Source organism: Drosophila elegans, unplaced genomic scaffold, assembly GCF_018152505.1.
Source record: "Drosophila elegans isolate 14027-0461.03 unplaced genomic scaffold, ASM1815250v1 contig_183, whole genome shotgun sequence".
Classification (NCBI taxonomy): domain Eukaryota; kingdom Metazoa; phylum Arthropoda; class Insecta; order Diptera; family Drosophilidae; genus Drosophila; species Drosophila elegans.
Genome location: NW_024545550.1, coordinates 11438085 through 11453789, shown reverse-complemented (window position 1 = coordinate 11453789; position 15705 = coordinate 11438085). Strand labels below are relative to the sequence as shown.

Sequence of the window (15705 nt, the reverse complement as noted above, 5' to 3'; positions counted from 1 at the left end):
TTTCTTCAGCTATCGGTCCATAAAATACTCAATCAAAGGGTTAAATTTATATTTATTTTTATATTTATGTTTTAAACACCTAAAATATCTCTTATTAATCATACTAGTCTTAACTCCAGGGTATTGATTTAAGAGCAGCCTCGCTTCACATCGGGTATTTTTGTGCGCTCTGTGCAAAATTTGAATTTTTATTGCTGATCGAAGCCTGCAGCACATTATATGACAAGGCCTCCCACTTGTGCTCCTCCCAAATTATGCGTATTAAGGTCGTTTTGGGGGGCGGTTTTAGGTGGGTGGTTGTAGCCCAGTTGCTTGATAGCTTGTTGCTGACATAAATTTGTCACTGCTGCTGCTGCTGCTTCTGGCTGTGCTTTTGCTGCTGCCGCCTGTCTGTGTAAATGTGCCAAATGCGCTGGAAGTCCTCCCGATATTGACTTGACCCTTCTGTTTTGTTGTCGCGCCTTTTATTATGCTAATATTTTTAGGGGATTGCCAAGATTTATTGAAATTGCTGCGGCTGTTCGTCCATAAACGCAGGGCATATTCTCGAGATTGGCTGTTGGCGCTGGAAAGGTGCAACGTCTTCCTTGGGCAATTTAAGCCAGCGGCCACATGGCGTATGCGCGATTTCGGGGAAGTAATGGGCATTTTAGATGGATTCGGCAGGAGGAGCGGGGCGGGGCATAACAATTAAATTGTCATTTCATCGGTGCAACGCTTGTTGCTGCTTGTCCCGCCTCGTGTTGCATAATTGGCAACGTTTTTGCAATTAAAACAACTAATTGGCAGCAAAAACTATTGGCCAGCAGGAACAGCAGATGTTAGCAAGGCAAGCGGTGGGTTTGCATAAAAAAGTATGAGAAAAATTAGTTGCATAAATTTCAAGCTAAAGTTGCAACTTTGCGGCGGTGGCTAATTGAAGGGGTGAGTGAGGTTCAAATTGGTGAACTATGTTTTCATTTCAAAAAGGTCCAGGAGAAATGTGACAAACTAGAAAACTTTTTTGTTGTTGATATTTTTGCTAACTTTGTCAGCTTAAAAATATGTTTTCAATTTAACAATTCTTTACTAATTGAAGAGAAGTCAGTTATAAATTACTGTAATAACTAAGTTTTAATTTAATAGAGCTCAGGTAAGAAGACAGCAACTTGAGCACTCTTTATTTTTGCTTAATATTTTTTAAAAGTTTCTTTTACTATAAGTTATAATTTTAAGAATATTTTACAATTCATCCATAGCAGTATACTACATTTTAAATATCTTCCCCGCGGCAGAAAAATTTAAAGAAAAACAAAAAAAAAGGGTTGAAAGTACACCATTTTGCACAGGTGTTTATGCTTTGTTCAATTCTCGTAAGCTTCAGGGCTTGTGTCCACAGATAAAATTGTAGCTCACGGGGTTCCACTTCCAACCCTCTCAAACAGAATTGTTATGATTTTACAACAATATTATTTTTCCATCAACAATATCAGCAAAAATCAATCAAATTCAATTAAAATGCTGCCAACGGACACAAAAAGCGGCCGACAAAACGCCAAAAAGAAGGAAAAAAAAGAAAAACACATCGAAAACCAGAATGCAATTATCCGAAATTAATTTCATATAAAAATTGCGTAGAACAAAAAAGGTTTGTCAGTAACAGAAATTAAAATGCCAATTATAAATTGCAATTAAGAGATGAAAAGCTGCGAAAGAAATTTAAATATTCGTCGTTCTGGGCAAATCAATCAAACCTAATTGCCTGCGTATGGGCGACTATGTAAACACGATAATAACATTTACACTGTTGCACACGCAAAAATATATATATTTATGTGTTATATGCGAATAAATTTAACTATGGTAATGCGCAAATACGAAAAAAGACAAATGCTGGCTACAAATTTGTATTATATACATATATTTTTGCCTAAATGTGTGGCTTTGTGTGTGCGAGCGGGTGTTTTTTGTGCGTGTGCAAAGCTTACATTTACACAAGTGCAAAAATTCCCAAAACACAAATCCTAAAAAAACATTTGTTACTTTTTGTGAGGGTCCAGGGGCGAAGGACGAAGGACGCAGGACGATGGGCATGGTCCAATGCACGGGGGGTGACCACACGCACACACACCCAAACACAGCCACACACTTATAGCAAAGTGCAGGCCACCGCTTTCCGTTGGTATTGGTGGGCTTTGTGAAAATACAACAGTGTGCGTGAGTGAGTTTCCTGTTGCGACATAAGCGTAGTCCTTCCCGATTGACGGCAGGCAGGAGTCCTTTTACAATGCCCATGTATCCATGCTGTAATTCCCATACTTTTGAGCATTAGTTTCTTCGGAGGCAACTTAGTCTACGCTGCTCTTTGAGAAAAATAAAAAATTAATCCTATAAGAACCTCAATAAAGGTTAAATTGACAGCCTACAAATATCTTAAGCTTCAAAAACAGCTTTCAGGTAAGTTTATATGCAAAGTTATATATTTTCTCGATGTTTTTTCAAACAGTACAAAAATCTTTACCTATTTATAGAGTTACTATAATAACATTTTGTAGAAATCAGTCAGTTAATTATTCTTCGACTAATATATTTTATTCGGATCAACACAAAAATGTTAAATTTTTAAAAAATAATAATGCAAAACTGTATTGTCTTTATTGACCTTGTAATTAATTTCATAAATCGAAGTGAAAAACTCGAGGTCATGAATTTCTATAACACTAGAAAATAAAAGTAAGTACAGCACCAAATATTCCCTGTTACTTTAAATCTGTAGGCCAATAAAACAAATTTTTACGGATATAACAGGAATAATTGGAATGCATTTTATTCTGTTTTTTTTTTTGGAATTTAATCTACACTAAATTAACAATTATTTTAATCTTATCATAAAGGTCTTGTAATTTTCTGCTCATAGGAATCATATGCATCAAATTATAGACCTGCTTTCCAATATTAATAACTAAATTTCTGTTAGAAATCGAATGAAAAATATAAGTTAAAGTTGTAATAGCTAACATTGAAGTTGAAAAACGCAAGAAAATGTAACAAATTAAATAAAGAAATCCTTATTGTGGTTAAATACTATTTAATATCGATTCATACATATTGTTTGGAACAACTTCTGTTTTCGATGTCCTTTTCATTTCCTACTTCTCATACAAAACCCATTTGGCCAACCAAAAAAGTGGACAATATTCGCATTGGACCGAAGACCTGGACAACTTTGTTTCTGCCCCGTTGTCTTCTGCCAAATCCCACTCCTTTCCGAGATGCGAGCGATTGTCGCCATTGAGCACTTAGATTGTAGTTCTCTTGTTGCGCATGAATGTATAACATTTTGTCTATTCGAGCTCGTAAATTCGAGATTATTTTGTGGTGCATTTAAATTTAGCAAAACAGAGGAATAGAAGATATGAAGGAAGAGATTGGTGGAGCGATATAAGTGCAGCCGGAGCAAAGCAAACGATTCGCTTCACCATGCTTGTTTTGCCATCGAAATTAAAGTGAATTTTGCGGTTTGACTGCCAGAGATGAAAATAGGCCTGACAGAGGCACTTGAGGAGTAGGAATCGGATTCGGATTCGGAATCGAGATCGAAGTCATTTTTTCCTCCCCACTTAGGCTTGCTGCTCTTGCCATTGCTCTTGCTCTTGCTCTTTCAACTTGAATGCAATTAGAAAGTAAAACGACTACAAATTGTCTTTGCATCGGGGCATTGATTGATTTCCAAGGAAATGGGGAAACTGACGTCGCACCAGATCCCAATCCCAATCCCAATCCCCGAACTGTGCGAGTCGGGAAAAATCAGCAGCGCAGCCGGAGTCTGTCTAAAAATACCATACCCATGCCCTGCATCTCGCTTTTCTTTGCCCCGAGTGCATTAGGAGTTCCAAAACGAAGGCAAGAACACATGTAAGAAGACGAAACATTTCTAATGACTGCGGTGACACTTTTGTGGAAGTGCACACACCGAGCCAACGGATGCACACACACTCGTAAGAGTCTGAGATTCGAAGGCACAGATATAGATATAGATATATAGAAACGGGTACGGAGAAGTCGGAAAGTCGGAAAGTCGGGAGGTCGGGAAGTCGGGGAGTTGCATACCTGTGCATTCTGCCGGATAAAATTAGAACGTGAAAGTCGCTGCAGTTGACAGCGTAAAAATGTGTGAACTTAGGAACAGGAAAACGACGGCGGGGTGCCAGACGAACAGCTTAATGCCCATGCAGATGCGTGTTTCCATACTGGCAGTGCATAAACCAAATCGAAATTAATAATGAAACCGAAAGGCTGCACCGATTTACACTTGCCAGAGTGACTTGGGCTCCCCATGAGGTAACTCGTGACTCAACCCCATTCGCAAAACTTTTTATTAACTTCCGCCGATTGAGGAATAAACTTTCCAATTACCAAAAATGATTTGAGACCACCCCATGTCAACCCCCTACACTTTGAATATATTTTTAGCCAAATCATAATACTGTTGAACCTCTAAAATTAGAATCGGTTTTTTCTACTTGAAAGTTATGGAACTTGATTAAAAGTTTGGTATTATTATTTACAAGTTGCTCTTAAGAATTAAAAAATAAATAATTTATTATAAATATATTTTTATAAACTTGTCATTAATTTGTTACAAATAAATATTAAATAAAATTAATGGTGTTAGCGAATAACTAGCTTTTAAAAAAATAAGGTTGCTTTAATGACACATACAAAATATCAAAATTTAACTTGTTTTACATATACAAAGCACTTATCTTGCTTAAGAAAAAAATAACATTTTTGCGAAGTTAAAGTAAATGTGTCATTTAAGCTTGGTGATAAGTTTTTGAAAAACATGATTTAATAGGATGATTAACCTATGATTTAATATTAGTTCTTAAATTATTAAACACAAAATACTATAATATAACCATTTTTGTTTATGTACCAACGATATAATGTTAACTATTTATGTTTTTAAATAATTAAAAATGTTAAGTAGGAAGATAAAGAAATTATTAAAATTAGAGCTGCCATATGAAGAGCTTTTCGCTGGAGAACTCCGCATTTTTCCCACTGTGCGAGCGAGTGTGTGTGTGTGTGTATCTGTGTGCGTGTCGGTGCGCCAGTGCCTCTGTGTAAGTGCGATCTTCCCTCTCGCTTCGACCACCGTTGTTGGCAGGCAGGCACTCAAGTCGCAAGTCGACTCAAAAATCACCAGAACATCGTCGACGGACTGCGACTACTCGAGTTCGAGTCTTGGTCCGCCGATCAGTTGTGTCTTGTGCGTTGCGCGGTGAAGTTGCGCCTTCGTTCTGAAAATCCAGCAAAAGATACTCGGACTGTGCGGTGCATCTTCCTCCAGATCCATCACATTGAGATCCATTTCCAGACGCAGCTTCTGCCTTTCTGCCTTTTGACCTAACAAATCTCGAGTCCGAAAATGAGAGAAATCGTCCATTTGCAGGCCGGCCAGTGCGGCAACCAAATTGGCGCTAAGGTAAGTCTCACTACTATTTTATTTTATTTTATTTTGCTTTTCTTAATTTTTTTTTTTTTTTTGGCTGACCACTTAATTTATTCACATTGACCGAAAACGTTTTTCAATGAGTTTCCAAAATGATCGGGCTCAGTCGCGCGGTTCGATGTCGCCGCCTTTTTCAGCGCATTCAGCAATTAAAGCAAAAGAAAATTAACAACAAAAAATGCGATAAAATAAAATGCAAAGTGCATAAAAAGTGGACAGCCGCAGAAATATATTTGGAGTTTGTCTGGCTCTCAAAATGCCCTTTCTTTCGGTTTCGCACAACAAAAAACAAGAAAATAAAAATCAAAAAAAAGAAAACGGGTTGGGCCGGCTGCAGATCACGAAAAGTGATTCATTGCAAAAACCCTCCCGAGGGAAATTGGTAGGGGAATGGCCAGGCAGAATTATGGCAAAGGCGCAAATCAGCAAGAAAACTTCAAGATTTCTGCAATTTCGAGCTCACTTCGCTGCCTTGCACTTTGCCATTGCCTTTGAAATTGACAGGAAGGGAAATCTCTCGAACAATCTGGCTGGAGAAATCTTTTCGCTTTGCTTGAGCTTCCTGCACTCGCTCAAGAAACCACAAAAAATTGCAATAAAAATAGGTAGTTATTCGTACGAATAATGGCCAGCATGGCCATTATAAATTTATTTTGGCAAATGAACTTTTCTTCATTTTAAAGAGTAATTACTCATTGAAAGTTGGAAGTAAGACCGAAAGGTATAAATATTTATAAGAGGCTTTCCATGCTAAAGGCGATAAAACTAGGTTTATTAACAATAATATTTAGAAATAACAATGAACATTAACTGAAGACATAAATATTTATTATTTTAAAAAAGATTATGATTGTAGATGCATTTAAGCCAGAAATAAAGCACAAATTCCTGCGAAACAACTGGTATAAGGTACTCAAAAATATTTATTTCTATGATTATTGAACAGTAAATAGTAATCAAAATGCAGCTGTTGCGATCTCGGCTTATAAATCCACTCGAATTACATGTAGTGTATATAGTGAGTGATCAGCAAGTTCAACAGTGATATCACTACTTGGCTTTAATCAATCAAAGTGAACGAGAAACGGAAACTTGAGAAATGCAAACGAATCGGAGCAATTAAGTTCTGATTTCCAGTTGAGCATTCTCAATTATCGCAAAAATATATATGGGATAGTCCACTCAATCAGCACGCCCCGAAATCCGAAGTGCAGCTCTTCGATAAAAAAAAGGAGGCAGGCAGTTAACCAGTTAACTTGCCACAGACTCTTTTCGATTTTTGGCAATACCAGTTTTGGATCGCGACTCGGACTCGGACTAGTGGGTCCCCGCTGAGTGCATTTTTCAGTGGCATCAATGTCAATGCCTAACGATTCGATTCATTTCTAATCATCACCCCCGGCAAAGTGGGTCATATATATAGTATGCCTAGCGTAGTTGCGATAAAATAGTACGCCAGCTAAAGTACACAAAAGATAAGCCAGCAAATCTTAATCATTTGATATGAGTCAATTTGGGAAAGAAAAATGAGAATGAGAATGAGAATGAGAATGAGACGACTGACTAGTCAGCAGCTTCAATTTAAAAGCAAACTCGCTTGGCTTTTGCCTTTCCCGGAATTTCGGCAATAGTAATGGTTTTATGGGGCAGCAATCGCACTCGGCGGTAAGTAAGCGAAAAACAGTCGTTTACGTACACGAATGAGATATGATGGGAAGTTTGTGTCTTGGTAATTTGAGCAGTCAACATCCCCGTAATGTGAGACCCAAAAAAGAAAAAAATGAAAAAAAACCAAACAACCTAACAGCTGAGTGGACATTTAAATAAAAAAAGAATGGGGCAAGTCCACGCACATGAATATGTGTAGATGGGCAGTCCGAAAACCGCACAAGTGCAGGAGGAAAAAAAAGGAAGTGACTCACGGTAGCTGTCCTGTATACAGTTACAGGATATCGGGACATATATATGAAATTCTGTTTCCCTTTTTAGCCTCCAACACGACGATTATTGCATATTAAATGTACTTGGGCCAGCGAGATTAAATAGAATTGAAGAGGCCATCCAACCGAGATCCGAAGTCAATAAACTCGGGAATGCTTATCGCATTTTTTTGACACTCCACAGCAGCTGCGAGAAAAGACAAATGCCCGCCATTGGATGAAGTGGGTGGCTTGGGTGGCTTTGGTGGCTTTGATGGCTTTGGTGGCTTGGGGGCCAGCCCCCCTTTCAATTAAAAGAATTTCCTTTTGATGCCAAATGTTTTGTATCTTGTGAAAATACCACTCTCTGTCTTTCTTTGCATAGCCAACGATCCCCGTATGGAAGAAAGAAAGGAAGGAAGGAAAGAAAGACTGGCTCCAAGTTCATGCCCGAGTGATTCCCACTCCGCAAGACTCAAAGAGTCGAGGGGCTGGGCCGCTGAAGAAGTGCATCTTGGTCGTGGCTACTTCGTGGCGGCTCCCAGACATGCAACACTTAATGAGGGCGTCTCGATTGCCAGTCGCCCCATGATCGCATGCCGGGGCAGGGGCGTGGCACGGGGGGGTGGGAGGACGGAGGTCTCCAAAGGGGGGGAGGAGGTTAGACCAGGCCAGTTGCCAGGCAGCAGAGCTTTTCAAATTAATTACACGAAAAAAGAATAGACGCGCAGCAGTTAAGCCAAACGAAATTGTTAGCACAGATGTTGCCGGTAATTGGAAAAGAGTTTATTCGAGGAAAACCCAGGGAAAACTAATTCACAAAAGTAATCGAAGTACGTTTTTATTTCTATTGGGCTAGAAAAACAATAATAAAATTGTTATAAAAAAAAAAGAAAACACATCAATCGATCATTCCCATCTCGCCTGAAAAAAGTTAGGAAACAATAAGTCCAGAAATTTCTAAATTGAGATCATTTTATTAAAAAAAATCATCAATATGAAATGTTCAATTCAATAAAATTATTTATAATTGAATTATTAACTTAATTATTTAACTTTAAGTAGGTATCCCAAGAAAAGTATTTTATATTTAAGATTGAGTTGGTCTAGAGATAATTATATAGTACTTAAAAATTAAACATAGTAAGTCTAAATATTATTTATTAAAAATTTTTGTAATCTTCAATTGACTGTTTTCGGAATTGATTTTAATATCTGAAAATTTAATTTGGATTTAAATCATATGTTCCTTAAATAAAATGCAATTGAATTAAATAGGAACTATTTTAAATTTATTGCAATTTATGATGCCTTGTATTTAATATTTTGACTAAATATTTAATTTAAATATTGAATATAAAGTATTAAATTCAATAGTCAGTTATTTATATTTACTATTCCATATTGTTATCAGTGTAAAGGAAGAGATTATAAATTTGGGGGCATTGCATTGAAGAAATGTTCTCTGAAAGATTTAAAGGCCGTAAATTGAATTCGACACGACTTTTCTTCACTAAATGGAATTCCTGCTGCCGATCATGTTTCACCGAAATAAATCTCGCCAAAAAGCCATTAATCTATAATTACAATCTAACTGTGTGTCGCTTTTCCAAAACCCCCTCCCCTCCCCCCTCCTCAACCATCATCATCCGCTGCAACTGACATTCACCGAAAAAGCCATTTTCCGACAAAACCATTATCTTTAAAAATGAAAAATCCGAAGTGAGAAATTAGTCGAATGTAAAAGTAAAGCGATCAGCGATGGTCGTGCTAGCAGAAGTGAAAAAGTGGAAATGAGAGGAAGTGTTGGATGGGATGGGGAGGGGTGAGGAAAGGGGGGTAAATGAAAAACGACTTTTCACTTCAACAGTTTTGTGTGCTAATTCAGTTTTCATATTTTTCATTTTGTTTGTTCGCCCGTCCGGCCTTTTAAGCCGAGCTTCATTGTGGTTGCGGCTGTTAGAGTTATGGTTAGCTTGATAATTGCAGCGGCGGCCACACTCCAATTAAATTTGATGATCTTGCTGAGATTGCAGTGGTCTGAGATTCATTTCTGTTGTTCTCTCCCTCGTTTAAATAAACAAAGAACTCCAGTTTTCTCCCCTTCAAAAGGAACCCCAATGGGATGGGGGCTGTTTTTGTTTATAGTCGCGCACGTCAAGTTCAAGTGCCAAAGTGCCAAAAGGGAAACAAGAACTCAGACAACGCAGGAATGCGTGTGTGTCTGGGGATCCGCTAACATTTTTATTATTTCCCCTGTCTCTTGGACTTCCAATTTCCAATTTCGAATCTTGGGGCTTGTTGCCAAGCCAGCTGCGTTTCGCTCCAACGGAGAGTCTACTGATCCCCCCCAAAAATAGTCGGGCTAATGATCAACTAAAGGCGCCCAAATTTGGTTCTTGTTAAACGCAGCACAACAATTGCAGAGCATTTCCTCAATAAATCTACGGGATGGCGATGGTTTGTGTATCCATGATATACTCAATTTATCGCATTTCGATGGGGTTTTTTTTTTTCATTTTTGGAATGGGGCGTCTAATGATGTTGTCGCCGTTGGGTCGTTGGCCTGAAGTTCTTCCCCCCGAAACTTTGGCCTGATGAGTCAGCAGGAGCCACCATATAAGTGCTATACCATCCCATCCCATCCCAACCTACGGGCTGGTCTATTTTTAAGCGCATTTCTCCCCAGGAGCGCCGTGGAGTGGAGATTTTGTCCCAAGTCCCATACAGTGAGTGTGAGAGGGCCACTATTTTTTAACTGACTGGCCCGGACGCATCTTTTAAATTTAGCACTAAATCAGGGCATGTTCGCCGGCGTCCAAAACTGACGTTCGAAAAACTAAACATAAATTTATTCTTCCCTTATTTTTTTTTTTCGGGGCAATCTGTCTCACTTTTGATGCCCCAAGCAGGGCCCCCTATATGGATGGGCCATATATATTCCATATGTGTGTATGCCTCGGTGTATTTTTCCGAAAAAAACCGAAAAACCTCAAACTTTATAGGCTGCGACTGCGCCTTGTTGTTTGCCACATTGTCACATTGTCGAATCGGCGGAGGAGGCAGGAACAGAGATTGTTAGAATTGTTCCCAGTTTTTGTTATTGTTTTAATATATTTTTGTTTTATATTTTTTTTTTTTGCGGCTTCTGTGGCTGCGGCCATATGTCAAGGCTCAACATGAACTCTGACATGGCTGGGTTGGCACAATCATTCAACTTGATGAACGACTCCGGAAATATATAGTAAGGCCTTGTGCCGACTTTAGAAATTGCAATCGCCAAGTGCTCGACTAGGGCTATAAAGATATCTGCGGGATGGATGATAAGGATGAGTGATCTCTGCCTGAATGGAATTATAGATAAGGGAGCTTGCCAAGATGCGGGTTGCAGCTTCATATCCCTAATTTTGGAGGGAATGGTTATAAACATTGTTTAGCTTATACTAAGAATTTGTTTAAACATTAAGAAGCAGCTTTTGTTGATATCATCATTGTGATTTTAAGGAGCTAATTAATATATATATTTTTTAATTTTACCTTCTTTTATTTTAGGATTATAGTGAATGGCATTATTAATCCATTTTAAGTCAAATAGTTAGCTTTGCTGTATAACACTTTTGCTTCTTCAAGATTTAAATTATACATAATATTTTTAGCTTATTTATCTATAATATAAGGGGGGAATAAATAAATGTTCAACTAAAAAGTTCAGATTTTATAATTCATAATTATACATTCCTCAACTTCCAAGAAATTTGTTAATTGGCTTTATGGAATTAAGCTGAATAATGCTCTACTAATTACTACTAATTGAACGAGTTTTAAAACAATTTAAATGAAACGTGCTCAAAATGGTTATCAGTTTCATCTTGGAAACAAAAAGACCTTATTATTAATGCTTTATACAGCCAAATTTAGCTACAGAAAGTAAGGCTTAAGTAAATGCTTTATATTGATCTTTTAAAGAGTTGAATATATAATGTATCCAGTAATAAATATATTTAAAAATATTTGTATTAATATTCACCAACTCGCATATTCCTGTTTTCAGTTCTGGGAGATTATTTCGGAGGAGCATGGCATTGACAGCAATGGCATCTATGTGGGCGACAGTGATCTGCAGCTGGAGCGCGTTAGTGTCTACTACAACGAGGCATCTGGTAAGACCCTTAAATAGCATATACTACCAATGGGATTAACTAATTCTTATATTTTAGCCGTTACGCGCTCGTCGGGCGGCAAATACGTGCCCAGGGCCATTCTGCTCGATCTGGAGCCGGGCACCATGGAGTCGGTGCGATCGGGCCCCTACGGACAGCTCTTCCGGCCGGACAACTTCGTGTTTGGCCAGTCGGGGGCGGGCAACAACTGGGCCAAGGGTCACTACACCGAGGGCGCCGAACTGGTGGATAATGTGCTGGATGTGGTGCGCAAGGAGTGCGAGAACTGCGACTGCCTGCAGGTTGGTATTTCTTCTTCAAAAATATCTATAATTTTGAAAATACAGCATCCATCAAATAATAATAATTGCAAGTTTTGAAAATAAATAATAAAACAGTTCATTTCTATACCTTCATGAAAAACTTTAACTCAAGTCAAAAAATCTTTTTTGTAAATAATAATTAAATGTGCAAATTGGGCACTAAAATACTTTAATATTATTTGTATATTTACAAAATATAAGGTCTTTTATATTGGTATTTATTAATACCATAAATTGTTTCTTTACAGTAAGTAAAAGAATTTAAATCGTTTTCTTTATAAATAATATTTATTACACTTTTTGGGCAAAATAATTAAATTGTAAATTTTATATTCACAATATACACAAACTTTGGGAATAATTAATATTATTAATTGTTCTGGAGAAAGTAAACTTTATTCGAAAAGTTTTAGTTTTGCATATCCACAAATTAATAAATGACTTATTGGAAATTATTTTTATCCTATAAATAAATAACGAAAATTTATTGTATTGTAAAATTTGTAATGATTATTACAAATTCTTAATGCTTACTGTATAATTCTTCTGCTAATAATATCTAATGCCCATCATTTTGCAGGGCTTCCAACTGACGCACTCGCTGGGTGGAGGAACTGGCTCCGGAATGGGCACTCTGCTGATCTCGAAGATTCGCGAGGAGTACCCGGACCGCATAATGAACACCTACTCGGTGGTGCCGTCGCCCAAGGTATCCGACACCGTGGTGGAGCCCTACAATGCCACGCTGTCGATCCACCAGCTGGTGGAGAACACGGACGAGACGTACTGCATCGACAACGAGGCGCTGTACGACATCTGTTTCAGGACCCTGAAGGTGTCGAATCCCAGCTACGGGGATCTGAACCACCTGGTCTCGCTGACCATGTCGGGCGTGACCACCTGCCTGCGATTCCCCGGCCAGTTGAATGCCGATCTGCGCAAGCTGGCGGTCAACATGGTTCCATTCCCACGCCTGCACTTCTTCATGCCCGGCTTTGCGCCCCTCACCTCGCGGGGATCGCAGCAGTACCGTGCCCTGACCGTTCCAGAGCTGACCCAGCAGATGTTCGACGCGAAGAACATGATGGCCGCCTGTGATCCGCGCCATGGTCGCTACCTCACGGTGGCCGCCGTCTTCCGCGGACGCATGTCCATGAAGGAGGTGGACGAGCAGATGCTGGCGGTGCAGAACAAGAATAGCTCGTACTTCGTCGAGTGGATCCCGAACAACGTGAAGACGGCCGTGTGCGATATCCCGCCGAAGGGCCTGAAGATGTCCTCCACGTTCATCGGCAACACCACGGCCATCCAGGAGCTGTTCAAGCGCATCTCCGAGCAGTTCTCGGCCATGTTCCGGCGCAAGGCCTTCTTGCACTGGTACACCGGCGAGGGCATGGACGAGATGGAGTTCACGGAGGCGGAGAGCAACATGAACGACCTGGTGTCCGAGTACCAGCAGTACCAGGAGGCCACCGCCGACGACGAGTTCGATCCGGATGTCAATCAGGAGGAGGTCGAGGGCGATTGTATTTAATGGTGTGGCCAGAGGAATGGGGGGCGTGCGTGAGGGCGGGGATGTCCGGTTGCTGCGCGGCATGCGGCACCAGCTGGCGGCCAAGCACTGCGGCATCCTTTGACCCCATCGGACATACACACACACACACCACTACAATCGCACACAGACAGGACACTCGAACACACAGACAGACAGACAGACAGACACACAGACACACGGACAGACAGACAGGAAGGTCCAGCGTAGTTAGAACATCAAACGGAAATGTTCCAAAAGCTCATGCTTCCTCTTCTATTCCCCATTACTCATTCATCATCTCACATCTCACATCTCACATCTAGCATCACGCATCTTCATCTTCATCTTCATCTTTTTGTCTATTTTTCGGCACTTTTGTCACCGTCCTCTACGCTATACGCCATACACTTTACACGGAGGCACGTCTATCGCATTTCTCGCAGCCATTTTCACCCCACTGTACCCATCTTTCACCAGCACTTTTCATAGCCCCTACTTTTAACTGACTACATTTTTATACAATTATTTATATTGCAACAACGTTAGCAAGATAGAGAACCACAAGTATCTAGTATTTCGAAGGAAAACGAATTTATACGGAACTCTCGAGATGTGTCCAATGTCCAACACGACATTAAGACAATTTGGCAATACATACATTTAGAGCTATTTACGATACGAGCTTATCCAAAGATAATCGATTGACCACTCTCATGAGATCCTCCAATAAAGGCAATTTCTAAAATGCATCCGCAATTGTATTTACATAATCTTAGGGCACAATATATTCACTTTGTATTCGTGTGCAGTACTTTCTCTTGTAGTTTTATATGAATAAACAAAACATTTCTACCCAAATAAATGACTAATAATGGCAAACATTTTTGACACATAATAAATGGAATTTATTTAAAATTATCAACCGACTTTGACTTATGGGAAAACACTATCTTTGGGTTACTAAGTTTTATTATTTAAAAACTTCTGTTTAATATAACAATGAAGTATGCAAATTGTTTCAACATGATTGATTGATATAAATACATTAATGATTTTAATTCTTGTTTTAATTACTTTAAGTGCTGAATCTATTAACCAGTGAATATTTACCATCGTTGTGTTTTTTAACTGCCAAGTGGCAGTTTCGCATGTCATTGCCAGATGGCTTAAAAACGGTTGAATGTAGAATTTTACTTGAATGTAGATAACGTGTAAGACCGTACGCAAACGTAAGATGTAGAGTTGAGTAGCGCCATCTATCAAAATAATATAGCAAGTAATATAAGAAACTGCCCGACTGACTGGCAACGCCGTGATCAAGCAGTTTAAAAAAGCGCAACATAACCGTTAAGAATTCTTTATTATTTAATCTCCAATGGTATGGAAAGCTTTCTATATAGTAAAAAAAATGTTTAAAATGTAGCATCCTTATAAATCAATTCGATAAGGTATAAAATCAACAACTTATTTATTTCTGGAACTTATAAAGTTATTAACCATTCATTTAAAATAGCCTTTATTTTTTGAAAACCAGCTCTCTTTTAAGCAAAAGGTTAAACCAGCTTGAGAACCTTAAGGGACCATTTTAGTATAGGGTATTTTAAAAATCATTTTTTTTATTTGTATTACTTTTTTTTAAATATCCTGTGACCGCTTGCAGCCATAGGCATCTCCTTCGGAAACTTTAAGCACGTTTTTCTCGAAACCACGTTTTTAAAAATTGCGGACATCATGACTTAACAACGATCGGTTCCAAATTAAAACTATTTTTATTTTTAGCACACTTTTTGACATGTTTGAGTCCTTTTTGTTCTAACCTCTGAAGACACCACATAGCAGTGCTACATTTCAACATATTTGAAAAAAAAATCTTAAGACAAAACAACAACAAGACATTTTATCGATTACTTTCTTAAAATAAAATTCCCAAGAATGAACTAATTTTCCATGGGTTTAACTGGTATAGCTCCTACAACAATTAAAACAAATTAAGACTTAGTCATTTGTTTTCCTTTTTGTATTTACCCTTTTGGCAAAAACATTTAAGACAATGATTTTTATATAAATAAAGAAAAAGTAGTTTGTCTTACTCATATGTTTGTTAAATTTTCTCGAAAAGTCCAACCAATTAACTGTAATTTTTTCCACATAAAAATCTACTTGCCACACGCATTAAAAAAGCGCAGAGCCAACATTATAATCTCGAGCGGATCTCAGAGTCGCACAAACCTTTCCATTAGCCGACTCTCTCGGCCCTCATATGCGGCAATTC

General features: G+C 38.6%; 1 protein-coding gene across 1 annotated transcript; it reads left to right on the top strand.

Annotated features, from left to right (window-relative positions):
* The first annotated feature begins 5232 nt into the window (after window positions 1-5232).
* Window positions 5233-14351, top strand: LOC108144573 (tubulin beta-3 chain). Its single transcript, XM_017269562.2, has 4 exons — window positions 5233-5470; window positions 11468-11576; window positions 11634-11878; window positions 12480-14351. Exons 1-4 carry the CDS (start codon window positions 5414-5416, stop codon window positions 13431-13433), a joined length of 1365 nt encoding a protein of 454 aa, XP_017125051.1. The 5' UTR covers window positions 5233-5413; the 3' UTR covers window positions 13434-14351.
* Window positions 14352-15705: the final 1354 nt, after the last annotated feature.